General features: G+C 38.0%; 9 protein-coding genes and 2 non-coding genes across 11 annotated transcripts; 4 read left to right on the top strand and 7 right to left on the bottom strand.

Annotated features, from left to right (window-relative positions):
• Positions 1 to 265: 265 nt before the first annotated feature.
• On the bottom strand, positions 266 to 1,003 carry CBG00828 (the record flags this gene model as incomplete). Its single annotated transcript, XM_002635385.1, has 2 exons — positions 266 to 418; positions 881 to 1,003. 2 exons carry the CDS (start codon positions 1,001 to 1,003, stop codon positions 266 to 268), a joined length of 276 nt encoding a protein of 91 aa, XP_002635431.1.
• A 553-nt stretch (positions 1,004 to 1,556) lies between these two features.
• Positions 1,557 to 1,638, bottom strand: CBG28577. Its single transcript has one exon. It is a non-coding gene (tRNA).
• A 174-nt stretch (positions 1,639 to 1,812) lies between these two features.
• Cbr-ttr-10 lies at positions 1,813 to 2,474 on the bottom strand (the record flags this gene model as incomplete). Its single annotated transcript, XM_002635386.1, has 5 exons — positions 1,813 to 1,926; positions 1,970 to 2,104; positions 2,151 to 2,230; positions 2,272 to 2,410; positions 2,463 to 2,474. 5 exons carry the CDS (start codon positions 2,472 to 2,474, stop codon positions 1,813 to 1,815), a joined length of 480 nt encoding a protein of 159 aa, XP_002635432.1.
• Positions 2,475 to 3,000: 526 nt separating this feature from the next.
• On the top strand, positions 3,001 to 3,532 carry CBG00830 (the record flags this gene model as incomplete). Its single annotated transcript, XM_002635387.1, has 4 exons — positions 3,001 to 3,120; positions 3,167 to 3,239; positions 3,286 to 3,346; positions 3,397 to 3,532. 4 exons carry the CDS (start codon positions 3,001 to 3,003, stop codon positions 3,530 to 3,532), a joined length of 390 nt encoding a protein of 129 aa, XP_002635433.1.
• A 282-nt stretch (positions 3,533 to 3,814) lies between these two features.
• Positions 3,815 to 3,896, top strand: CBG28807. Its single transcript has one exon. It is a non-coding gene (tRNA).
• Positions 3,897 to 6,126: 2,230 nt separating this feature from the next.
• CBG00831 lies at positions 6,127 to 7,708 on the bottom strand (the record flags this gene model as incomplete). Its single annotated transcript, XM_002635388.1, has 4 exons — positions 6,127 to 6,326; positions 6,612 to 6,921; positions 7,115 to 7,299; positions 7,354 to 7,708. 4 exons carry the CDS (start codon positions 7,706 to 7,708, stop codon positions 6,127 to 6,129), a joined length of 1,050 nt encoding a protein of 349 aa, XP_002635434.1.
• Positions 7,709 to 8,204: 496 nt separating this feature from the next.
• Positions 8,205 to 9,307, bottom strand: CBG26920 (the record flags this gene model as incomplete). The annotated part of the gene is made up of 4 exons (XM_045236645.1): positions 8,205 to 8,404; positions 8,450 to 8,759; positions 8,813 to 8,997; positions 9,052 to 9,307. The coding sequence occupies 4 exons, from the start codon at positions 9,305 to 9,307 to the stop codon at positions 8,205 to 8,207; spliced, it is 951 nt and encodes a 316-aa protein (XP_045097966.1).
• A 514-nt stretch (positions 9,308 to 9,821) lies between these two features.
• On the bottom strand, positions 9,822 to 10,401 carry CBG00832 (the record flags this gene model as incomplete). The annotated part of the gene is made up of 2 exons (XM_002635389.2): positions 9,822 to 9,981; positions 10,028 to 10,401. 2 exons carry the CDS (start codon positions 10,399 to 10,401, stop codon positions 9,822 to 9,824), a joined length of 534 nt encoding a protein of 177 aa, XP_002635435.2.
• A 1,998-nt stretch (positions 10,402 to 12,399) lies between these two features.
• On the bottom strand, positions 12,400 to 18,362 carry CBG00833 (the record flags this gene model as incomplete). The annotated part of the gene is made up of 13 exons (XM_002635390.1): positions 12,400 to 12,499; positions 12,547 to 13,290; positions 13,336 to 13,696; positions 13,742 to 14,150; positions 14,194 to 14,657; positions 14,702 to 14,926; positions 14,980 to 15,186; positions 17,043 to 17,160; positions 17,206 to 17,271; positions 17,323 to 17,442; positions 17,488 to 17,586; positions 17,634 to 17,759; positions 18,312 to 18,362. 13 exons carry the CDS (start codon positions 18,360 to 18,362, stop codon positions 12,400 to 12,402), a joined length of 3,090 nt encoding a protein of 1,029 aa, XP_002635436.1.
• Positions 18,363 to 18,536: 174 nt separating this feature from the next.
• On the top strand, positions 18,537 to 22,829 carry CBG00834 (the record flags this gene model as incomplete). The annotated part of the gene is made up of 16 exons (XM_002635391.1): positions 18,537 to 18,593; positions 18,640 to 18,768; positions 18,811 to 18,909; positions 19,462 to 19,548; positions 19,593 to 19,710; positions 19,932 to 20,056; positions 20,103 to 20,226; positions 20,704 to 20,882; positions 21,145 to 21,240; positions 21,288 to 21,371; positions 21,414 to 21,497; positions 21,553 to 21,670; positions 21,719 to 21,857; positions 22,071 to 22,202; positions 22,549 to 22,667; positions 22,726 to 22,829. 16 exons carry the CDS (start codon positions 18,537 to 18,539, stop codon positions 22,827 to 22,829), a joined length of 1,794 nt encoding a protein of 597 aa, XP_002635437.1.
• A 2,078-nt stretch (positions 22,830 to 24,907) lies between these two features.
• Positions 24,908 to 25,773, top strand: CBG00835 (the record flags this gene model as incomplete). Its single annotated transcript, XM_045236646.1, has 3 exons — positions 24,908 to 25,198; positions 25,246 to 25,346; positions 25,539 to 25,773. The coding sequence occupies 3 exons, from the start codon at positions 24,908 to 24,910 to the stop codon at positions 25,771 to 25,773; spliced, it is 627 nt and encodes a 208-aa protein (XP_045091673.1).
• Positions 25,774 to 26,810: the final 1,037 nt, after the last annotated feature.

Here is a 26,810-nt window from a genome sequence, read left to right on the forward strand (position 1 = left end):
TTTTATGTTGTTCTCAGAAGCAATTTCATCTAATTATATCGTTGGACATGTGCTCTAAATTACTACTTTTATAGAAGTAAAGTCCAGCATCAAGCTGGAGCTTTTGAGCATAAATACAAAGTATGAACTGAATTGACTTATCCATATCAGCTGGCAATCTTGAGTAATGCACCTGCAACATTTTGCGAGGGAGTAATTGGATCTGTAGACATAGATCGAAAACAAAAAATATGTATTCTTTTCAAATTCAAAAGAACAAATTAAACTAGGCATCCTTCTTCTTCTTACAGCAAGTATCCTCTCGGAAGAACTTCTTCTCGCACTTTTTGAAGCTGTGAAGGTATTCGCCCTTCTCGCAGCTGTTCGACATATTCAGCATATTGCGGTAGCAGCTGATGATGTGGCAGGATGGGTCGAGCTGTAAGACAAGTATTTAAAACCTATAATAGAAGGGCCCCTAACATTGAGTCTATGTATCTTATTTCCTGTGGAAAATATCTAAAAGTTGTTAACTGATAAATTGCTTATCATAACATCACAAATAATTTATCAGTTGAGACATTTTTGATATATCTAATAGTATCTGAGATAATTGAGCTCAAAGTACAAGTACCATGAATCCCTAACTTTTATATTTGAGCCAATATATCTCGGTTCCTGTAAAAGATATCTGAAAGAGGTTAACTGATAAATTGTTTATCATGATATCACAAATATTATGTCAGTTGACAAAATTTTTGTTATCTCTCATAGAAGCCGAGATGGTTGAGCTCAAACTTGACAGAGTGGATAGCTACGGTGGCGCGAGCTGAGACTGCCAAAAAAACTACGATGTTCCGATATTCCGCTTTCCCTAATATTCAAAAAAAAATTGACCTACCTCCAATGGTGGCGCCAATTGAGCCATCGAACTTGTTTTCTTCAAGGCTGGCTGCTCATTGTCCACTGGAGCACCATTGACGCCAAGGACCAGAATGGTCAACGCCAAAATCAAGAACTTCATTTTTCTAACCAAAAACCCAAAATTTTGAACTGCTACCCTTTTATACCAAAAGAACAAGGCATCATCAAAAATGTATTGACTGCTACTCTAAAATTTAGAGAGTCAGTGTTTTTGAGTGATTGGTAAACAAGAGAAATCTAACGTTTTTTTTTGGACAGCAGGTCGAATTTCAAGGTTATTCGAACAAATTGGAAAAAACATTGAGGTATCAAAGATTTCGTTTTTTGAACTTTTTAAAATGCTTCTAATAAAGAACGTGCCGTAAACACTATAATAGAAGGCCACCCAATACTTGCACTTCGAGCCGATTTATCCTCGGTTCCTGTGAAAGATATCAAAAAGTTGTCAACTGACAAAATGTTTATTATAATATCACGCACATTTTGTGTGTTGACCACTTTTTGATACCTGTCACAGGAACCGAGATATATGTGATCAAGGTAAAAGTATAGGGTGGCCTTCAGAGTGTTTGCAGTATGTTTATTTTTCAAAAAATAGGTTGCTGTAGTGGGGCCTTCCGATTTTTCGTACCAGTATAATTGCAAAAAGAAACTAAAGAGAGTGGGATTCGAACCCACGCCCCCGAAGGGACTGGTGCCTTAAACCAGCGCCTTGGACCGCTCGGCCATCTCTCCGCCGACATTCACTCATCAACTTGACAAGTAAGAGCTAGACCGACAACGACAAATTGTGAAACAAGAGAGGGCGAGATAAGAGAGGAAGAAAAAAATTGAAACAACACTTCATTCTACAATAGAAATTCAGTTTTATTCATATTATATACTCTGTGTCGCAATATGCCAATGTAATTAGGCTGCCATACAATAGTGCGTATTAACCAGAAATCCGCCAAAAATCCGTCCCAATCCCTGTGCTTCGAATGGTACATCGTTGGCCATATCAATTTCTCCAACTACGAATTCCTGAAATGTTTTTAAATGATTTCGAAAATTCCAGGCAACCAACCGAATCAGGGGCTAGAGAAGCTGAGATATGCTCACGTGGAATCTGAATCATCATGGCGCCTGTAGTACATTTCAACCCATTATAAGTCTCAGCGAGGCAATAATTGGGAACATAGATGTAAGGGTTGAAGAAGACCTTGAAACATTTTATTGGCAGGATTACTGTAACTTTGAAAACCTACCAAGTCCTTTCCAGAGTACTTTATATAGAACGATCCATCGTCATTGGTTGTTGTAGTGGTGAGCAGATCATCTTTGAAGACTGCAGAACTTTTTTATGGATAATTTTTTAAAAAATCTTACTGTAGTTCTTCTCGAAAGTCTCGATGGGCATTTTGGAGTACGCATTCCCATTGCACGTCAGGATGCCCCTGACAAAGAAAGAGCCTTGATCTGTGAGAAGAGCAACTGAAATCGGAGTTAGGAGAGTGATGAGCAGAAGCTGAAAAAATTTTTGGGTTTTTCTTGTGCATTGACCTATAAGTTTTTAATACCTGCTTGATCATGTCGTTTGTTTTTTTTTCTCTGCAACGAAGAGACTCGAAGGAAGATACGGGAAAATTTATTTGAAACGTGTTTGTTTAGATTTTGACACATTGAATACGTGGTTTTTTTTTGAAATTCCAAGTCATCTGTTGAACTTTTTGGGTTGACTCGAAAGGTCACGGAGAGAATTTTTTGTCAGGCATCTGACCCACTTTACAGCACACTCTTATCGGCAATTGCAAGTGAGCTACACAGGTGATTCGTGATTGACCAATTACAGAAGAAGGGCTATAATCGACCAATTACTTATCTACCGCGAACGAGAGGTTCTACAATTGACCATTCGCGAGCAAAATGCGTATCTTACTAACTGGCCCTATAAAAGGTCCACAATTGAACAATCGCGAAGAAATTCTTGTTTTTTTATTTTCCGAACTTCTTTTTCTTATTTTGAATACTTTACTTCTTTTTTCGCCGTTTTCTTCACAGTTTTTGTTCGGAATCTATAAATTAAAATATAATATTATACTATAATACTGTATAACCATGAATGTATCATTTTGTTTGCAGAAAAATAGAGAAAATAACCGGAAGACAAAAGTCAAAAGCAAGAAGCCGAAATTTCGAAAAACTCTGGAAGAAGCATTGCTTCTGTACTTTCAAAAGGTAAGAAGCGTCCAGAAAATCCGAATTTTTAATCTAACTTTTACAGGGTGCCAGAAAATCTCAATTTTCCTGTATGTCGACTGGGCACTCAGGAAAAATACAACTGAGAATGAGGAACAGTGGGTAAATTTGAAAACGAATATCAGAGAAAAAAGTTGATTTCAGACGGAAGTGTTAAGTTCGCGGATTTCGAAAAAAAATTTCCAGTCGATAACTTGTGTCAGAGGTATAGTACAAAAAGAATTAGCAGCTTAAAATCTAGATAATTCATTTCAGTTACTTCGAAACAACAATCAACATCATCTTCTGCTCATCGTCATCGACTGAGGCAAAAATGGACAAAACGAGAAGCTCCGATGCCGTTTCAGCCAGTTCGACAACAGCGGAAGAGAGTAATATAACTTTTAATTAATTGTTTTTTCGCTTTTCATTGTTTTTTCTGTGTAATAAACCATTTTTAGCAGCTGCTAGCTTCCAGATTCGAAACAATATATGCCAATTATTGCTCTCGCGACAAGCCAATTGTAGGAGATTTGCTCGCGATAGGGCGAATATTGGTCGTTTGCGGTGGCGCGTTCGCGATTGGTCTGTAAATGGCCTGCGGCAGGCATGTTCCGATGTACCCATGGCGACTTTCCGCGAACAATATTTCACCTATTATAGACGCTGCGCGAATCACCTGTGATATTCCGGTGGAGAGATGGCCGAGCAGTCCAAGGCGCTGGTTTAAGGCACAAGTCCCTTCGGGGGCGTGGGTTCGAATCCCACTCTCTTCAGTTCCTTTTTGCTTTCATGTTAGTACAAGAATCGAAAGGTCCCACAACGACAAATACAGTAACCTTATTATTTTCTTGTTTTTTACTTCTTTGTCGGTTATTTTCCTGAAATGTATTCCTTTTCTCTTTTTTCTCTTTTTCCACGACGGAAGGTCGTAATCAATAAATAAATAAATAAATAAGTTCGAAAAAATTAACAACTTTAGAAATAAACATATTTTTAGAGTAGTTGTCGTTGTGGGACCTTTCACCTACATTTCTCAACCACATCTCCGTATTGTTAGCATTATATGTCAATTTTTTTGAGAAAAATATTCTGTTTAAAAAGGTATTTTCAAAAATTCAGAAGCTACCGTACACACTCAAATAGAAGGCCGCTCATCCGGTCGACTTTGAGCTCAAATATCTCATTCCCTGTAACAGATATAGAAAAGTTGTCAATTGATAAAATGTTTACCATAATATCACCAATATTTTATCAATTGACCGATTTTTATATCTGTTACAGGAACCGAGATAATTGAGCTCAAAGTTAATGATATGGGAGGGCTTCTGTTAGAGATAGTACGGTGAAAGAATTCAGAAAACAAACTAATTATCTTTATTCATTGTTCGCTACAAAAATATGACACCAGTTCAATAATCTCGACACTCCACTGTCGGCGTGAACATCCCTAATGTAATCCATCCAAGTCCGGATCGCTCGGTGTAATAGTTGTCGTCCAGATCAACAACTCCAATGTCAAACATCTAAAACCATTGACTTTTTAAAATTTGTGAATGAAATATTATACTTTATCTGCGAAATGAGTTTCTGAGACATATTCGGAAGGAATATTAAGCTGCATTGCACTTCTACTGCATCGACGACCCAGAGACAGCACAGTTTTACAAAAAATCGGGATATATACATATGGGGTGAGGGAGATCTGCAAAATATTGATATGGAAAACCCAGATAGTCTGTGCTTTTAAGTTTTTAAGCTTTAAAAGGCATACCAAATCGGTTCCTGAGACTTTCATCGAGAAATTTCCATTTTTGTCGGTCAACGTTTCCATCCACAATTCATCGGCAAGCACTGAAAAATTACAAAATCACCCGAACTGATAAAAACAGGTGTATCTTTAGACATTCGTCTCTTGGAAGCACAAACATTGGTATAGGCATAATTGTCTATTTGATTCAAAGCTACAGAAGATTTCAGAGCAATTCCTCAAGTCTAGGTTTTGTTATGGTTCTTCGAGATGAATCAACTTTGACAAGCCATAACTCCGCTCAAAGTTGATCAAATATCTTAAAAATTGGCCAGTTTACTGAATTATTATTTGAATTTTCGAACTCCAAATTTAAGCCCAGTACAACGCTTCACTCAAGTTTTATAAAAACTTTAGTAAAGATAATTATGCACCACCCTGTTTGGAAATAAATCAATATTTACAATATTTACCATAATTCTTCTCATAAATCCGAACAGGTTGATAGGCATACGGTGTCTCGTCGCAAAGCAGTTGCCCTGCTGCATAAACCGATCCTTCGGCAGCAAAAGTAACAATTGGAGCTAACAAGGTGATGAGGAGGAGCTGAAAATTACTTTTTTTCAACTGCTGGATTTCAATCTTAAAGGGGGCCAGACATCAAAAAAAGTGTTTCTGATATTTTGCCTAGAGAACCCCCATGAGGAGATGAACTCATGACAGGCAGCTCAGGGGTACAGCGCCGCTACCGGCTGACACGGCTGAGCTACGGGGGCGCCAAGGGGCCTGCCGACCGATGGCCTACATAAGCGCGGCGCGCTTTCGTCCCCCAAACTGTCCGCCAAAATTTTTGCTGTCTCGCCTCCTTTAAGCTTACCGTAAAGCCTTTGGGCCTGTCAAGTTTGAGCTAACTTTTCTTGCATCTATGCAAGATATCAGCAATCTGTCAACTGATAAAATGTTTGTGATAAAATGATAAACAATTTATTAGTTGACAAATATTAGATATCTTTGACTGAAACCGAGATAAATTGGCTCAAAGTTGAAAGTTAGGGGCCCTTCTATCACAGGTCTTACCTTACCTGGTTCAGCATTATTCCTCGAGAACCGGAATTTTTCAGAGTCAAAGCTATTCTGATGATATCGAAGCTGGATGTTGTTGGCTGATGACTAAACTGACCGAAAAAAACTTTTTTTTTGAATTTCACGAGATAATTCAAATTTCGAAATCATTTCCCGTGCTCACCTCGATAATCTTAATGTGTCACATAATATCCTACTGCTGTGTTAGTTGAAAACAAAGGAAAGTTATTGACTAGCCTTGAGTTTTCTCCGGTCCCTTTCTTCTTCCAGCATTTTGCTACAGTACTCCTATAAGGCTTGTGTATCAAGATCATGGATAGTGTGCTAACCAGGCCATGAAGCGAAGTCACCGCTACGATAATATTGTTGAATGCTGAAAAATTGTTTCAAGAAGTTTCAGATTTCTAGAAATCCGCTTAGGATCCAAGGGTACATCGAAGGTGCATAGAGTTCTTAGGGTACAGTGGTTCGGATGGTACATGGGATCTTGGGGTTTGGGGACATTTCAGCCTAAGCCTATCATTTTGAGCACAAAGCAAAACTGTCTGTATTTGGGTTTTTTAGTCATCCTACATGTACCACAAAGTCCCTTGTACTTTTGGGACCAACCTACCCTAAGGACTAGATGTATTCTTGGATACATTACCCCGACACTCACGTCGACTATAAATTCCCAATGGAATCGTCAGCATCGAAAGGGACGCCGGAAGCACTAGATATATTAATGGGATCCCGGTTTGCCATATCAACGCCTTCAGAAGGTTCTTCTGAAGACGTCGTGTACTTTCCGAGAGCAAATTAGCACCAAAGTTTGAAGATAATTGCACTATAATCACGATGGTGAATGTTAAAAGTTGGCCAAAAACAACAAGGATAAATACAAGTGCAGTGAAGACTATGATGTCATTGTTTAGGCTAGGAACTATAATTTCCGTTGAGTAGAGGAAGTCGGGGATACAAGGAAGTTTCTGGAATAGTTACGGTAAAATCTCTAATAGAAGGGCCCTAACTTTTATACTTGAGCCAATTTATCTCGGTTCCCGTTAAAGATATCAAAACTTCATCACTTAAACAATGCTTGTGATATTATGATAAATTGGCTCAAAGTTGGAAGTCAGGGGGCCCTTCTATTACAGGTTTTACGGTGTATATTTTACTCACAATAAGAACCATTTGCCTTGCTTGATCCTGGTCTGGAACTTGCAGCATCGTAGGTATAAGGAAGATAAAAACAAACAAGATATTTCCAACAACCCAAAATGGTTGAAATTTCTTCCAGTGCTTATTTTTATGGTTCAGTAAACGGAACCGGTTCTCAAATATCATCGTTGTAGAGACACAAATAACTGAAACTTCAGAGAATTAGATATAGAAGATTCCAGAAAAAATAGGAAACTCACAACATAATGAAGTTATCAATATCCACAACTGAACCGTCTGTCTGATACCCCAGTAGCTAAATAAGCCAAGTAGAAATCCAGATGCGCTTGGAAAGAGAGGAAATGGGATTGCAAACACATTCAACATCAAATCCACCAGAACATTCCAGAAATGAAAATTCAGAAGGGTCAATTTTACAGAATGCATCGTTGAAGGTGTCTTTTTCGAAATACAGTATGCTCCAAAAAGATGTAAAGGGGTTACAAGGAGAGCCATAATGTGTGAAAATATCAAGACGGTTTCAGGAGAGTTGAGCCAGGATTCTGAATCTGGGGAGCATAAATTTTCGTAAAAATTAGAAGAAGACGATGTCATTCTGAGAAAAATAAGCACGAAAAAAATAAGCTAGATTTTCCGAGTCTAGTCCATAATTAATATCTTTGGTGCTTTCCATTTTGTTTTTCAGAATTTTTTTCTAAAGACTTGGTGCTTTTTTTCTCTGACAACATGTTTGCACCAAAGCTCGAATGTAATTGGCTGGTTTGCATTATAGAAAACATTTAGAGTTGCCCAAAAACAACTAGTGGAAATGGAGAGGGACTAAAAAAAAAGAAGAAAGGGGGGACACTGGCCAAAAAAAGTTTTTATTGCATTGAAATGTTCGAAAGGTTGTGTACTTCTGTAATATCATTACGAAGAAAAACTAGAAAAAATATTTAAAAAATAAATTTCTACTGCAATGTTATAGTTAGTCAAAAATTTAAGGTGTGTTCTATAGAGTTTGTTTCCAAACATTATGATTAAGATCCTTGAGCTGCACATTTTAGCAATATTTATTTTTAAATAAAAAAACCAAAAAGGATAAATAATTTTAATGTGTCACATAATATCCTACAGGTGCATTAGTTGTAAACAAAGGAAAGTTATTGACTAGCCTTGAGTTTTCTCTGGTCCCTTTCTTCTTCCAGCATTTTGCTACAGTACTCCTATAAGGCTTGTGTATCAAGATCATGGATAGTGTGCTAACCAGGCCATGAAGCGACATCACAGCAATATTAATATTGTTTAGTGCTGAAAAAATGTCTCAAAAAGTTTTTGTAGAGCTCTGACACTCACGTCGACTATAAATTCCCAATGGAATCGTCAGCATCGAAAGGGACGCCGGAAGCACTAGATATATTAATGGGATCCCGGTTTGCCATATCAACGCCTTCAGAAGGTTCTTCTGAAGACGTCGTGTACTTTCCGAGAGCAAATTAGCACCAAAGTTTGAAGATAATTGCACTATAATCACGATGGTGAATGTTAAAAGTTGGCCAAAAACAACAAGGATAAATAAAAATGCAGTGAAGACTATGATGTCATTGTTTAGGCTAGGAACTATAATTTCCGTTGAGTAGAGGAAGTCAGGGATACAGGGAAGTACCTGGAGCAGTTATTTTTGATATGTTATACGGTAACTTATACGTTTTCACTCACACTAAAAACCATTTGCCTTGCTTGATCCTGGTCTGGAACTTGCAGCATCGTAGGTATAAGGAAGATAAAAACAAACAAGATATTTCCAACAACCCAAAATGGTTGAAATTTCTTCCAGTGCTTATTTTTATGGTTCAGTAAACGGAACCGGTTCTCAAATATCATCGTTGTAGAGACACAAATAACTGAAACTTCAGAGAATTAGATATAGAAGATTCCAGAAAAAATAGGAAACTCACAACATAATGAAGTTATCAATATCCACAACTGAACCGTCTGTCTGATACCCCAGTAGCTAAATAAGCCAAGTAGAAATCCAGATGCGCTTGGAAAGAGAGGAAATGGGATTGCAAACACATTCAACATCAAATCCACCAGAACATTCCAGAAATGAAAATTCAGAAGGGTCAATTTTACAGAATGCATCGTTGAAGGTGTCTTTTTCAAAATACAATAGGCTCCAAAAAGATGTAAAGGGGTTACAAGGAGAGCCATAATGTGTGAAAATATCAAGACGGTTTCAGGAGAGTCGAGCCAGGATTCTGAATCTGGAGCGCATAACGTTCGTAGAAAGGAGAAGAAATCATTTTTGATTCTAGTCCGTGCTTGATAGCTTTGAAGAAATAACGTATTCTCAACTGTGTTTTCCACTTTGTTTCATACTCGCGACCGAATAAGAGGATTCAGAATTTGATTGCTTTGCTAGAATGTGAGATCCTTGCGATAAGGAAATACCAGACTCAAAACAACGGCTCAAAAATGTTTTCGGGTGGTTTTTTTTTCGTCTGACAAAATGTTTGTATCAAAACTCGAATATAATTGGCTTTTTGGCATTATAAAAATATTTTTGAGTTGACCAAAAGCTGATAAAAAAGAAAAAAAATGTTCTGATGTTTAAATTTTCAGTTTTGTGCTAAAAGTAATGAGTTTCGCTCTGTTTAGCAATATTTATATTAAAATTTAAAGAAAAAAAAACAAAAAAAAACAGAGAAACAGTATTTCAGATTATTTAGAAATCAATTCGAGTCGTTTTCAAGAATAAATCCACTTGCACGGATGGATCGAAAACACGAAGAAATGGAAAATGAGCCATAAAGGTGTGGAAGGCATGAAACGAAGGAGGTGGAGATACTGAAGATGGAGAATTGGGAGCTATTGAAGGGGGAGAGCTGAAAAAAGAGAAGAATCTTAATCAGAACTTCCGGAGTTTTTTACCTGGTCTCCGATCCACTAGACAAAATGCTCTCGATGCTGAATGGCAGAGGTTGGAAGTTGTTCCAGGTACCACTAGAACCAGATTCCAGGAACCTCCACTCAAAAAGTTTCCCCTCAACCTTCTCCAACGTCTTGTCCTGTTTGCAGAACGTGCGAAGGGACTTACACATGTTGTCATACTTCATAGCCCGAACCTTTCTACCTGGCTTGGTAGCTGCCCATAGCTCGGTGACCTTCATATGGTCCACAAACCGGAATTGCAGTCTGGACTTGTCGGTCCAACAGATGAGATGTTGGTTGGATTCGTCTTCAAGAAGTCCACGAAGGAATGGAAGGAGACACAGCTTTGAAGTTTTCTTTTGGTTCACTTTCATGGTTGGGATTTCTGAATATGGTTGGTATAAGATAGCAGAGATTTTGCGCACTCTAATCTTGCACTTGAGCTCAATTTTCTCGGTTACCCTGAAAGATATCAAAATTTTGTCCACTGAAAAAATATTGATGATTTTATGACAAATAATTTATCGGTTGACGATTTTCTGATATCTCTCATGGAAATCAAGATAATTGAGCTCAAAGTGGACTTATTTGGTAGAGAGAATACGGCAAGAAAGAAACAGGGCTGTGGAACTGAGCCGTCGCTCTCCAAGATACTGTACTTGAAAAATGAGCAGCATATGATCCGATAGGGGCGGTACATAACTTTTACTATGTCGTTCGTGGTTTTATACTTTTATTGCCGGGCTCTATTAGGTTTTATTACCGTAAAAGAGGGGTATACAACTCGAAAAGGAGCCCCCGGAGGCTGTAAATGATCTTTGTACCTACCGTACCTATGGGAAACCTGTAAATTGAGTACTCGGTGTTTTGAATTCGAAAGTCGGACTGGATCTTGGTATACTGTAGTCTAAGAATATGAAAAAAAGTATCTCCAAAGCTAACATCTTGGGGGAGCTGATTGGTCCACGGCAATATACCCATGGCTTGATCCTCGACCGTCCGCGGCCGCGATTTGAACATCCCTACTCCCAAAAACGGAATGTCTAGGAACCGATAGAGAACATTTCGGATGCGTGGAATAGAAGAATAGGAGAAAAACAATCAGGAACATAAAAGTAATTTATTTGAAACTGGCTACAACTGCCTACAAAAACCTTTAACGTTCATCTAACAAAATTCATCTAACAAGTAAAATGTAAAATCCTAATTTTTTATCATTTAGCCGGAGTTCCACATATCACTGCACTCGTTGGAACATATTCCTCCATCGTACTTGAGCATCTGGAAGAATAGTTTTGCATTTCAGAAGTTCCCAAAGTACTGACTTAACAGTGAATAACTTTCCGTTTCTTGAATCACCCGTATTTCGAAAAATCATCATCCGAACGCAATCCCCTGTTCCAATTTTTCCGAGATACCATTCAGATCCAGAATGTTGTTTTAGATAGGGATCTTGGAATTGGAATTCTTGTGTTGCCGATTTCCGTTTTCCATCTATCCAGACTCCGATTCCTTGGTAAGGAGTAGTGGATGTGGAAAGATATTGGGCCATGCCTTCCGTAAAATAAAATGTTGATTGTCCACCCTATACGTTGAGCTCACTTTGAGCGGATTTATCTCGGTTCCTATAAAAGATATCGGAAATTTGGCTACTGATAAAATATTCATCATAATGTCAGCAACATCTTATCAGTTGAAAATTTCATGATATCTTTCACAGGAACCGAAATAATTGGGCAAAAAATTCGGGGGGTACAATGATTCGGGGGTACAAGGGGGTACAACTGATTTAGGGGTACAAAATTGATGATTCGGGGGTAAAAAATTCGTGGGTACAAAAATTCGGGGGTACAACGATTCGGGGGTACAAACTACCAATGATTCTGGGGTACAACTCATTTCATTTAGGGGTACAACGCTTGTGATTCGGGGGTACAATTTTTTTTGAGGGAGTTTCTGAATTTCAGAGCTCGAAAACATCAGAGTTTCAGAACTTCAGAATTTTGAAATTTCAGAATCTACGAATTTTGGAACTTCTGAATTTTTCTCATCTTCCTTTTTTCCATATTCCTCCGTTCTTCCCAATTTTCCGTTTTTTCGCAATATTTCGGTTTTTCTCCATTTTCCATTTTTTCTCAACTTTTCTCAATTTTCGTGGTAATTGAAATTTTTCTTATTTTTTAAATAATTTTGATAATTCGGATTCAATTTTTTTTCAATGTTTTAAAGACAAAACAGAACAATTTTATGTGGCAACAATTCATAGTTGAACAACACAACAGCAACAACAAAGAATGCAAAAACAAAAAAAAAGGATTAGACAATTAAGAATGACCTTAAGATGAGAAAAAAAAATTGAAGCCAATTGGGGTTTATTTGAAGGGAGCTTGGTAGCGGGAAGGAGGACCTGAGTTTCTCTTTGACTTCTTTCTAGGCGGTGATGGACAGTCTTCTGGTGTTGTTTCGGTGTCTCTGTAATATATTAATGAGCTGATTGAACATTTAAATGAGTCGCTCACTTTGTCTCACTGTCGTCTGAATCATCCGAAAGTCGATGCATGTATCCAATCGGAAACTTTTCTTTGAGAGACATTGGTTTCACATGTTGTCCTGTGGAAACATCGGTCACTTCTTCAGAATCGCTTTCAGGCTTTCTCGAGCCCTTTTCTCCAAGAACATCACGAAGATCGATCTGTGAACTATGATCATTCGAGACACGATTTGATGGCTTCGGCACTGGATTGACATTCTGATATCCGAAAATATCATTCTCCTCATCAGAATCGCTGTCATACTTTCTTGGATCATCAGAAAGATCCATGCAAGAATCATGAGAGTTCAAGTGATCCACAGAAGGGTCAAGGACTAGATTGACATGTTCATCATTGGAATTACAATTAATTTCATCCTCGACGATATCTCCCGACTCATCGAAGACATTGGGTTTAGAATTCAAGCTATTCACATCACAATCACTGTCATTTTCCTCATCACTAGAAATATTCCCATCTGCTTTCCTTTCATCATCACCGCTTTCAGACTCGCCAGAGACATTTCTATTGACCTTCTTGAATTCGGATACAGTTCTCCCGCCGTTATTATGTGACCTTTTAGAGTACTTCCGGTTCGGGTATCTTTTTGCGTCTTTTCCGTCGTTGATTGATTTGATTTGCAAACTCCTCGACAGTGAAATCAAGAACTTTTCGCGAATATTCAGAACTTCTTGGCATTTTTTCGTTGGCGGTGTACTGAGTACAGCGAAGCTAAAAAAAAAAACATACTCCAGTATGAACGCAATTCAAACATACACATGTGAGCAAGTGATAGCAGGTTTTGAAGCACACTTGGGATCCTTGCATTCGATATTTGTTTCGGTCGTTTTCACAACAAAAAACGATTTGTTATCTTTCTCCACAAGATACTGACCGGATTTATGGTAGATTACGTTCTTATTGAAGACTTCTCCAATTTTCATCTGTTTCGGCACACTTCTCCATACGGTTTTCGGCATTTCAAACACATGAGATAACGAAAAAGTACGAAATCCATGTTTTTGCAAAGCTTTAACTTGACTTTGTGCTGACAAAATTCCGGTTTTTTTGAAATTCGCGTATCGGATCAGCTCGCTCTTTCCAGTCAAAATCGACTTGCAAAATTCCTTTTTCTCATCTGTAAAACATATCCAACTTTAGATGTTTTTACAGTCAACCCTACCCTCGATAAATTCCAACAGCTTATCCAAGCAAGTGCGTCCATTTAGTTTTCGTGGAATCGCAATTTTGATTCGTGAATTAAGGTTCTCAATTCGATTCGTAGATGCATAGTTTAGAAGCAGCCCAGCCATCAGACGAGATCGGAGAGAATGGGTTGAAAAGAGATCTTCTTTTCTATCGAGCAACCACTTCTTTAGAGCCGGCGCAAAATTACACTTGACAATCTCCGCTTCCATCGCTTCTGAACTCATTACATTGAAAATTCCATTTTCAACTTCATCTCCAATCTGTCTTCCGAAAATTTTGTTCAAATCTGACTGGCTTATATTCTTTTTACTTTGAATGAATGTCAAGTTGTTTCGACGATGTACTAGACACCTGAGAACTTGAGTGTCTTCCAAATATTTCATCTGAAAGAAACATGAGACTACACAAATTTAAAGTTTTCTATACCTTGCTGTAATATTTAAAAGATTCTTCGCCGTCTGTCATCAGTGATGGAATTGATTTTTTTCGCATAGGATCAACTTGCAGGAAGAAATCGTCAATTTCGCGAGCAAAACTCTTGTGATTTAGTGCATTTTTCGACGAGGAAATCATGAATCCTAAAAGAACATGGCGAATTTTTCCGCTGCAGCGCGATGTGAAGTCTCCTATATCTCCAGAGATTGTTGTCACAACACAATCTGACAAATCAAAAGTGCTATCAATCTGTAACTGTCCAGCCATATGCTTAATAATCCCACTATTTGCTGTCGGACTGTAACAAGATAAAAAATCATTGACTTCTTCTGAAGTCCAATCTTCGCATCCAGTTAAAAGCTTTCTATATTCCAGTACAGTTTGTTTTGTCGGTAGACTATTCATATAAAGATTCAGTGTGTCCGAATCGAGATAAATCGCTCCAAACTGGTTATCTAAAATGAAAAAATTATATTTTCAAAAAAACGTTCCTGTTTACCACTAGGAAATAAACGGAAGCCATTTTCTGTTCCAAAAGATGCGAGTGATTCTGGTGTTGTCACGCTCACGCGGCCCCTCTTCGACTTCACACAATCCGGCTGATACTTCATCTGGTTTCTGATTTGGCGGGTACTGAAATTAAGGGCTCCTGATTTTAGATCTTCGAAAGCTCCTTTCACAGTTCTTCCTTTCAGGGACCGATGAATCAATTGACACTCTGCTTCTGAATATTTGAATTTTATATAAACGCTTTTATTAGAGCAAAGTTGTTCTTACCAGTTAGTCTGTTAGGTTTTGATGATTTCAGAACATCGTAGTCCATTCGACCATTTTGAGACACGTATACTACGAAAAAGAACTCTTCCTTCTCCGGATAAATCTCAAATTTTTTGAAAGCATCATCATTAGGATTGATGCAATTGTAATATCTGTAAGAGCATCCATCGTATTCGATCTTTCTGGGTCTCGGACGGATTTTTCTACCTGAAAAGAAAATAATAAAAATGAATTGAAAATCAGCTGATCCTACCATTCGTTGTCTTTCACCAAGACAGTCCATCACAAAGTTTATGATCTTCGTTTCGAAATTTTGCGAATTTCACTGACGGTTCCGAAAACACTGGCAAACGAAAATCGGTGAGATTTGACGATGTCACACTGAAACAGATAACTTGGTTTTAAAATTAAATTTTCTTTTTCAACTGACCAGTTTTCAATGATATCTTTCATCGTTTTAACTGAAAATTTGTTCGAATAGGGACCTGTTCTCCATATGCCATCCTCATCCAAATCAAGCGAAAATTCTTTTATTGGTTCTCCTTTGGCAGATATTTTCGTTTTTTCTGGTTCATTTTGGCCGTCACTCGACATTTTAATTTCAGAATCACTCTCGTCCATTTTGAGATTTTTGTAAAATCACAAAAACGTTCTGAAAAAAAGATGAAAAACGAAAAAATAGGACAATTGGTAGTTCAAAAATACGTCATCGATTACGTCATATGACGTCATCGATTACGTCATACGAAAAATGAGACTAGGACTGAAAATGGTGACCAGAACTACTGTGATAGCCAAAAATTCATAATCTTCCACAAATTTCTGCAAAAAAAAATACGAAAAACAGTCGAAAATCGTTGAAAATCGAGAAAATAGGAGGAAAAATAGAAAAAATTGCCTTCGTAAATCGACAACGGCCCCTGGCCTAGAAAATTCCGGAAACTCTTCCATGAGAATTTCGAGCAATTTTTTGAGATTCAAACACAGAACTCACAGTAAAAGACACATTTTCGAGAAAAAAAAGCAAATTTCTTATATAAAAAATTGTTTTAAACACTGACAGATAAAGTACAGAAGTGAGCGATTGGAAACGACGATGGAATCAGCTGAAATCAAAATCCTGGCCTAAAAATAATTTTTTTCAGACAAAAATCCCTTAATTTCCGATTTATTTCTGATTTCGGAAGACAAATAATAGGTTTTTTTTTCATAGTTTTGCTGTCAGAATTCGGAATTCATGCCTTTTCATTGGTTTTTCCTTCATCTCTACAAAGTTTTGTAAACTACAGAAGTGAAAAAAAAAACTAAATGAAATCTAACAGAAAAATTTCAGTGCCGAATTGAATTTTAAATTACGTTGTGTCCACTTTCAGATATAGTCGTGGGAAATCTTCCGGAAGTTGTTTTTTCTCAACCTCTTTCACTTTCTTCCTGCTTTAGAAACCACCGAATATGTACGGGTTGCGGTTGAGAAGGGAAACTGGGTGAATTGGTGTAGTGGTGCGCGTGGGTGCACGAAAAACTGAAGTCGCGAGTTCAATCTCGACCAGATCCGAACTTTTTGTTTTTGTGCAACTACCTAGATGTACCCCTTCAGACTGCGTACCCACTCAGTCAATGTACCCCTTGAGCATGATGTACCCTATTTCGATGTACCCCTGGAGAATGGACCGAAATTCTGTCCGAGTTTCTGAGATTTTGAAGTGCTGAAAATCTGAAATTCTCAGACTGTGAAGTTCCGAAATTCTCAGGTTCCGAAATACTGAAATTCCAAAGTTCTGAAATTCAGGAATTCAGAAACTCCCTCAAAAAAAATTGTACCCCCGAATCACAAGCGTTGTACCCCTAAATGAAATGAGTTGTACCCCAGAATCATTGGTAGTTTGTACCCCCGAATCGTTGTACCCCCGAATTTTTGTACCCACGAATTTTTTACCCCCGAATCATCAATTTTGTACCCCTAAATCAGTTGTACCCCCTTGTACCCCCGAATCATTGTACCCCCCGAATTTTTGGCCAAATAATTGAGCTCAAATCCCACGTATAGGCGAGCTAAGACCTACCTTTCGCAAGTTCAAGCTCTTTTAATGTTTCCAGCCCAGTAATCGTAGCGTTCAAATGTTGACAAACCATACTAGCACTAATTTGATTCATTGCGGTCCAATTTGTCTTGTGGCCAATCTAAATTTGAATGAACCTTCAAAATCTGGAAGAAACTACACCTACACTAAAACACCATTGTAAAGAAGGTCTTTCGATTAGTTGGAAGTATTGCGGACAAGATTTAGATAACTGAAATACGTAATAAAATTTTTTAAGAGACATTCGAATTTTAAAAAAAACCGGAGTCAATGTTGTCGTTTCCATGCTTGAACTAGAAGAGCTTTCCAATGCTATATTAGATAAATCAGTATCACTTTGAACACTACAATACGGTCTTGGATCGGAGGTCCCGATGAATGTCTGAAAACATTGGAAAATTGACTTTCGTTTTGAAAATCAAATAACCTTTATTCCTATGTAAGATCTTGGCATGTATTTGTTGATGGTAAAATTAGACTCATATTTACAAAAATTACAAAAACCTGTTGGAGGGCAGGAGAACAACTGTAAGAGTTTGGAATATAATATAAGTACATAAATATGTCAGCTACCTGACAACTAGTGTTCTTTGCACATTGATATGCACATTTCGTATAGTTATCAGTTTTTTCAACCGAAGCAGGGCATCCTGCAACACTAATGCTTCCTCGGAACACAACAATATTAACTTCTTTTTCCTGTAAACAATTTTGTCAAAAGTATTCCGGTAAATTCACAGAAAACTATCGGTAATTTTTTGAAATTTTTTTGATTTTTTTTTTCAAATTTTGTAACCGGACGTATTAAATCATTTCGTATGGATCATTTCGCATAAGGGACAGTTTAGAACTGACCGTCTCGTAACTAAGGCTTTATAGAACCGCGACGTTTCTGCACCGTGATGTTTCAGAATTGCGAGCTTCCAGAACCAGGTCGTTTTAGAATTGCGACGTTTCAAAACCACGACATTTTGAAAAATGTTTTAGAACCGCGGGATTTTAGAACCGCGACATTTTAGACCCGCGACGTTTTCGAACTGACCATTTCAAAACTGCGACGATTTCGAACCTCGACATTTTAGAACCGCGACGTTTCAGAACTGTGAAATTTTAGACCTGCGATGTTTCAGAACTGCGACATTTTAGAACAACTTTTTAATATCTTTCACATGAATCTAGATAACAGAGCTCAAAGTTGACAGTTTTGTTGAGCTTCTATTAGAGGGAGTACGGTTACCAAATGCAGCTTACTTGAATTCCAATGGTGCATATTATCAAGAAGACAAAAATAAATATTTTCATATTTTGCAAAACTTTGCAAAAATGAATATTCAATTTTTTATAAGCATCACAGGCATATGACGAGCTTCATAGAATTTAATGGACCATTGTCTTGATTGATTTCTAATGGTTCATTAGTAATGAGAGAGAACCAAAGAAGCTGTCCTTTCTTTTATTACGCAGTCTGTATAAACAATGTATAAACTTTTATTTTTATTCCAAATTTTTCCGTTTTGCTGGTCCATCAATTCTGTAAGTTCTATTGAAAGGAGTATAACGATTGATTCTAGTTTTCTAGACATCCAAATATCAAATGATTCTTGTACGTGGTAATTTGGGATCTACAAACAATTGCACCTCTTATTCTGAAACAAATTTTAATTTTATCAATTGCACAGTGATGTGCGCAAGGTCAGAATTATGTTCGGTAAGAAAAATGGAACAATTGTCGTAATATAGAAAATTGTAGGTAACGCAATTCCAAAATGACACATGTTTTCTTTGTGGAATACCGGCTCGAAGTTCCTTGGAAATAAGCAATGATAAATCATTTATTGGTGTTCCCGTGGTAATTCTTAATTCTTGAATGAGGCTTCCATTCGGTCGCGAAATTTAGCCGACCGGCTGACCGACCGGGCGATCGCCGGTCTAGCCGACCGACGCGTTCGCGCGTCAACATCCCAGAGAGTGTTTGCGTACAGAGCATGCTCATCAAATGCGTCATGCGTCGTAAAATAAAATGCTGTGTACCGGTCGGCGGTCGTCGATTTTGACCGACCGAAGTGAAAGCCTCATTCTGAAGAAGCGGTGTCTAACTGTTTTTAAGGTTAACGAAACTTCGGACTTGGAATCCATGTGTGACAGTCTGCGGAACACTTTGACATCGACTACACGAACAACTAAGGTTTGTTTGAATTGTAATACCGTAAAGCCTGTATTAGAACGGCTCCCATAATAGAAGGACCCTCCCAGAGAGGTGTTGGAAAATAGAAGGTCCCTCTAATAAAAGTGCCTCCTTCAAAATATGTATTTAGAGTAAGCCTCCAAAGATACCCTAACAATAAAAGGGCCGACCCTTCTATTACAGGTGTTATGGTAACTTTAGTTACGCAGATTACAGAGCCTAATAACAACTATTCTCCCAAAATCCTGTCCTCCTGGCAACTGGAAAATGTTCTTAAGAGGTTCCGATTACTGGTGTCTTGGGGTATGAGTTCTTACGTAGTCCCTACATTGCATAAGGATTTTCAGGTGATAACGTCCTTTGCGCCTACAAGAAAAAATTATACAGCAGCAGTGAATTTATGTTCCAGCCAAAACATTAAAATTGCCGGGCTCAATAGTGTCGAGGAGCAAGTTTTCGTTAGAGGTGAATGCTAATGGAAACTCACTCAGTACTTGAACTTTGAGCTCAATTATCTTGGTTCTTATGACAGATATCAAAAATCTGTCAACTGATTAAATGTTTATCATAATATCACCAACATTTTATTAGTTGACAGATTTTTGATATCTCTGCTAAAAAACGAGATAATTGAGCTCAAAGTGCACGTATAGGGGCAAATACTGTAGGTTGCGTATTATTTGCAGATTTCGGAAATGTAATCCGGGCTAGTCAGCTACTTCCGGAACTACGAGTTTGGGTAGATGGAATGAGGAAACCTAAATGTGTTTCAAGTGACTGGCAATTTGTTCCGGGTTGTGACTATTCTAATGTGATTTTAACTTTGATTTTTGTTTTCTACAAAACTACAATTTTAGGCATTCGATTTCACAGATACTTCTCTGGTTAGTAGAGATGGATACACATGGATGGATGGTGAACCAAATGGAATGCTGGATAATAATGTTATTCAAAGTTGCATTCACATGATAGCGACAACTGGTTATCGTTCGGGATCAGCAGATGACATCAGCTGCAATTTTAGCACTCCTAAAATTTTAGCAGTTGTTTGTGGACAGAAAGCTACATAATTTTTTTGTTTCTTCAAAATGAAAACTTGGATTTTTTTTTGAGATCTTTGAATCATGTGATTTTGCCAGACAGAATTATAAATTTCAAAAGTTAAGTGGTCCGTGAGACGGATGGTCTCGGTCATGTGGTTCGAACTTTTTTATATGTCATTTTTCCATTCTTTGCTGTTGATACAATGTATCTTTCCTGGATCTTGTCCTTCCTTATTAACCTCCCGTTAATTGATTCAGCGAATTTTGTGAGTTTTTCTGCCCACCCAAACCTTCAACTTTGAGCTCAATTATCTCGATTCCCGTGAAATATATCAAAATTTTGTCAACTGATAAAATGCTGGTGATATTATAGTAAATATTTTATCAGTTGACAAATTGTTGATATCTTTTACAGAAATCGATATAATTGAGCTCAAAGATGTAATTCGAGAAAATACGGTGATTCAGACGACACAAATGATTGTGATTCGTGCTAACTTGAGCTCGTTCGATAACTGTACTGAGTACTCTTCTGCCACCGAATTGAGTTTCAAGGAATGCACAATTCAATGTGCCAAATCTGTAGATTGCAGGGTAAGGAATCTACCGTATAACCTGTAATAGAAGGGCCCCATACACTGTCTAGTTTGAGCTCAATTGTCTCGGCTCCTATAAGAGATATAAGAAATGTGTTCATTGATAAAATGTTCGCAATATCCTAATAAATATTTTATCAGTTGACAACCTTTTTAAATCTGTCACAGGAGCCGAGATAAATTAGCTCGAAGGTAATAGTCCGGAGACCCTTCTATTACTTCGTTGTTAGAAGTTTTTGCGATAAAAAGATTTTCTTCAGGTAAATCAGGTTCAAAATAACACTTGTATTTTATGCGGTGATAAAGGACGATGGTCATTGAGGGACTACATCAGTGTTTCGCTAACAGGAATTAAGGTGTTTTATTTGATTTTGGGGCTCTTCTATTACAGGTTTACAATCAGGTTGCTGGCGTAAAGGATTTTGAAAATACGTGCCTCAGTGTCAGAGAAGACCTACAAGACAACATGACCTCGGATCCATTAAATGTCAGTTTATAAACCTTTTCATCTATAATATTATGTTTGCAGATGCAAACTACAACACCACGTCCGAAAGTTTGTCCGGATCAATGGAGAATGTTCCAGAGAGGGTCTATCCAATGGTGTCTCTCTGTAAGACTTTCTTTCTGATTTCCATCTTTTTTAAAGTACTAGGAATGATCTCCAGGTCGTCATTGGACAAAACTATTCCTTTTTCAATTATACTGCTGCAGTTGATACATGTCTTAAACTAAATAGCACATTATCTGGACCAAATGGAGTTGAGGAACGAGATTTTGTTAGGGGTATGGGGGAAAGTTGAAGACGTGGAAGACCAATAATGATAGTTTCAGATATGTCAAGCCAGGTTATTAAGAATAGTAAAATGGCAAGAGTCTGGATTGATGGAACACGGAAAGCAGAGTGTAGTGGTAGCAATTGGAAGCAAATCCCAGAGTGTTCGGGAACCAATGTCTCTATCATCCTAAACCTGTAATAGAAGGGCTTCCTAACTATTAGCTTTGAGCCAGTTTTTCTGGGTTTCTATTAAATTGTTTACCATAATATCAAAGGTTTTTTGTCAGTTCACACATTTCTGATATATTGCATAGGAATTGAGATAATTGGGCTCAAGTGTGGAGGCACTTCTATTACAGGTTTAGCGGCAAAATCCCTAGGTTGTCTATTTTTAAAAATTAATTTCAGGCGTTCCAATTCACTGATCTCACACTTCAAAACTTCACAGGATACACTTGGAACCGTGGAGAACCAAATGGAGATCCAGTGCCTCCTGGAAATTATATTCAAAATTGCATTCATATGCTCATTACCCCCCAGGTGTCACATACTGCTTATGGAACTTTAGATGATATTGAGTTACGCCAATAGTCACAAACTTCATAATTTGAATGTGTTTCTTTCAGCTGCAATTATGCAAACTGGGCTTTTGCAGTTCTATGTGGACAAATGGCGACTTGAATTAGAAGTACTTCTATGGACCGTGATTTTCAGATTTCCTCGTCGGCACACTTTTAATCTTGAGACGCTAACACTACTATCTCTCCTGGATTCCTGGCTACATCATATCTAATCATAATTTTTTCACTGTAACTCATTCCCCCTTTCCCTCTCTCGTCGGCAAGATCAAATATCCCCCCCCCCCTTGTTTTTGTTTTCTTTCCAGAACCGTCTTTACGTCTTCTTGTTTCATAAACCTATCTCTACACCTCGTTTCCTGTATAGTTAACCGACCCTCTTTGGCGGTAAATAAACAACAAACGGGACCGTATCGCTGGCAGACAAGTATGAGTTGCATTTTCTGTTTTCCGATGACGGGAATCTCACTCACCGTGGTTTTCAGAAACCGTCTTCAGATATGTTTCTCATAACATACCGAACTCCTTTGTCGGTACGGTAAACAAGAGAGACCGCGTTGTGCCTGAAATGGCCCCGCCTACCGGTTAGCTATGCATATTATCGAGACAGTCATTCTATCTTCGAGACATTCATTCTGTCCTTCGTTTTCCACCGTTTGTTTTTATTCTGCTCTATTAGAATTCTATGCATCCTAGGTTTCGTTCTCTCTTGCGAGTGGGTACTGTAGCGCTTCGACTTCAGGAAAAGCTTCCCTATCCTTTTACTGCTGCGCACTATCAAAAACTACAAACGTTAGCCTGACAGCCATAATCAGATCTCGAAGTTTTTTTTGAACTTACTCCTGATAACCTTTTCTGACTTCAATTTTTCAAAATCAACCTAAAACACTCACCGTAAAATACAAAAAGATTGTCTTATTTTTGAATGTCCCCCCTAATAGGAGGTTCCGAGAGGTGTTAGGTAAAATAGGGTGGTCCTAGTACTAGATAGACCCCTGAAGTTTAGTTATTGAGAAGTTTCGAACATCCCTTCTGTAGTTTTCCATTCCTTACTTATAGCAGTCACAATGATGATGTAGGGGTAACGGTCTATCTGAAACAAGGTATCCACGCCCCATTCTGAGATAAGAACCCATCTAGATCATCTAATTCGCGCAAGCCACACATTTTCCATACCAAGGATATGCGGGACAGTTTTTTTTCGGAATTTTAAAATCCTAAATTTTTAAAATCCAAGAATTTTCGGAACGAAGTTTCGATTGAAAAGATATCGGAGCAATCGAACTGATTTTGAATTTCAGAAATTTCCGATGCTGAAGTTTGAAACTTTGATGAATCCGTTTTGTAGTTTTCTTTCTGCCAGTGCTGCTAATCATGATAGTACATTTCATGATTTTTTTTTTGGTCTATTCCTTAACGTCGTCGTGAGAGTCACCTATTTCCATACCAGGGATATGCGGGAAATTTTTTACGGAATATTATCCAAATCCTAAGTTTTCATAACCCAAAATGTTTCGCAATTCAACCTGGATGGAAAAAATAATGGAGCAATCAGACTGATTAAATTTAAAGGAAATTCCGATTATGAAGTTTCAAATCTTCGCTCAATACTCCCTACCACTTCTAGTCAGCCTATGTTTTCTTCTATTCTCGAAAATTCCGAAATTCTCATGGTCCAATACTACACGGTTCCTTTTCTTTCTAAGAGTCCTATTTCTGAAATTTTGGTAGCGACTCTTCCGGTACCGTCTTCACATGCCTTTTCTCACAGTATGCCGAGATCCTTTGTCGGTACGGTAGAAAAGAGGGACCGCCCGACTGTAAAGGCTCCGCCCATCGGTTAGCTACATATGTGCTAGCTATGGTTATTCGTTGAGAGTCATTCATTCATTCAGTTTTCGACTCTTCCGTTTGCTTTTTTTGCAGTAAGATTCGATTATATTTTTCGTGTCATCCAACTGTAACATACTGTAATTTCCTTCCTTCTTTCCGGGGCATCCTACTGTAGCTTATTGCCATCCTTCTGTAGCATACTGCCTTACTACTGTAGCTTTCTGTTTTCTATAGCATACTATCTTCCAATTATAGCATACGGTCATCCTACTGTAGCATATTTTAATCCTACTTTACCTTACTGTCATCCTGCTTTCCATACTGTAGCTTTCATGCATCATACATTATAAAATTTATTGTTCTTCCTGGCTACCACTCTTTTTCTCAGAGCTTCAATTTAATAGACTTTTCTTATCATACTTTATCATCTAACAGCATTCCTATCGGATTCTCAACTAGTGGTATATATTTTTCCAGGATTTATAGGCGCATACTCTTTCTAATTTTTGTAGAATCCAAAAAAAATTCAAATTTCCTCATCGCATCGAGAATCAGTCGTAAATTATAAGTCCACCAACCGTAAACGCATAGTTAGTGCCTCTCGGACCCAGAAAACCCTCCAGGAAGATTCCAGACTCCTTCACCTCATATTGTTTTGATCTACCCCTTTTGTCGGCATTCTTGATTAAGAGAATAACGCGGAAGACCATAAAAGTCCTTCTTTCTCTTACCCAAAATATTAAATCCTAATTTTCCTCGCTGTGCTCAATCTTACTGTGCTCTGTTTCACACACAATCTCCTCTTTTTTTCAGATCCTTCATCTCATCAGCAAAATGCAATCTCCAATTATCAACACTCCAAAGCGTGAGTCTCCAATTATCAACACTCCAAAGCGTGGCTCTCCAAATGGAAAGACTCGTCTTCTGGCTTTCCTTCGTGATCTCCTCGACGACGTCAATCAGGATGTTGCTGTCTGGACCGACAAACCAAACTCGATCTTCAAATTGGTCAAGCCTCATCGTGTTGCCATTATGTGGGGAGCCGAAACTGGCAACCCTAGTATGACCTATGACAAGATGTCCAGAGGTCTTCGTTATTTCTATCAGAATGGAACATTGAGAAAGGTAGAGGAGGCTTCGAACTGTACCAAATCTGAATTTTGAATTTTCAGATCCCTGGAAAAGACTCTCGTTATCAATTCGTCGACACAAAAGCCCCTGCGTTCAATATCTCCAATCTTCTCGTCCCAAAGAAGGAAGACGGCAACAACAGGTAAGTCTAGGACACGAATGGGGGTTTTGGGGGGTTGAGAAGCTTTTACAGATTCTTCGAGCGCCACGTAGCCTGCTGAAGCATGCCGAGCACATCTTCGCCAAGCTGAACAGAGGAGACATCAGTCATCTACACCAACATCATTCGGATTTGGTTCTTCGTACTAACCATCTCTAATCCTTCCTTTTTCAGCCTCTCATCATCACCAACGTCGTCTTCATCTGGATCTGATTCAACATCTCCACCACAACTTCGGCTTCCACTCATCAACCCACTTGCACTTCAAGAATCACTCAGACAAAACTTGGCGCAGTTCAACACATTCATGACACAGTTCCCGTTCCTTCACAACCTTCCAGTTCAGGACCAACTCACAATCTTCTTCTCCTCCAAGAACACTTTCCCAATGTTGTTCCCAGCACCATGATTTCACCCATATCATTTGATCAGCTCTACTTTATCAACTTGTCATTTCTAATGCACTTCATTCGTCTAGTCATTCTTCTAGTCCTTCTAAGGCATCCTTTCTATAGGCCCGCCCTTCTAATCACTTCATTCTTCTTATCTTTCACTTCTAGTCCTTATTTCATGTCCTTCTCTTTTTCCTAGCGCTTTCCTGTGTTCATTTTCGTTACGGTAGTTTTGCTTTGTTAATTAGAATAGAGAAAACTATGTAGGACGTGATGAGCTAAAAATGACTCGAACCTAGTCAAGGAGAAACCAAGGAGCACTGGCACTTTGGAAATTCTCTATATAATACTCTGATCTTACAAAACTACTCAAAACTTAAATTTAAAACAGGTTCTGATCTACAAAACTCTCCTACCATAATGACTTTCTTCATCTCTAGATTTTTCTGCGCCCGTTTCAGTATAATTGCCTGTGACTGTCCTAAATTTCCTGTTCCTCTTCTCTTTTTATTGCTTGAAATATTTTTTAAGGTTTTTTTTAACGCACCCGTTTTAGTTTAATTGCCTGTGACTTTCTGAAATTTTCTGTTTCTCTCTTCCATGACTTTTTGACATATTATCCCTCTTTTAATATAAATCTTTATTGCTTGAAATATTTCTATGATACATGTTTGAAGGATACAGATTCTGATCTATGAACGTCGAAGACATTTTCTGTTGAACGTATAGGTTGCAAATACCCAGACTGATAAAAATGCGTATATCTTTAGACACAATTATCTTGGAAAGCACGAAAATTATTAGAAATATAGTTTTACGTTTGACTCAAAGCTATTGGAATTTTCAAAGCGACTCCTCAAGTCTAGGTATAGTTATGATTGTCCAAATGTGAACGGCGTAATCTTGCATGTTGTTTTAGTTTTCATACGATCGGCTGTCGGCGCCAATACTTGCACAAGTCTCCGAGTACATTATTCTATGTATTAGTAAAGGCTTGTGGGAGACTTGTGGTAGGCTTGTCCTGGACTTGTGGGAGGTTTGGCCAAATCTTGTG

Source organism: Caenorhabditis briggsae (assembly GCF_000004555.2).
Source record: "Caenorhabditis briggsae complete genome, chrV, whole genome shotgun sequence".
Classification (NCBI taxonomy): Eukaryota; Metazoa; Nematoda; class Chromadorea; order Rhabditida; family Rhabditidae; genus Caenorhabditis; species Caenorhabditis briggsae.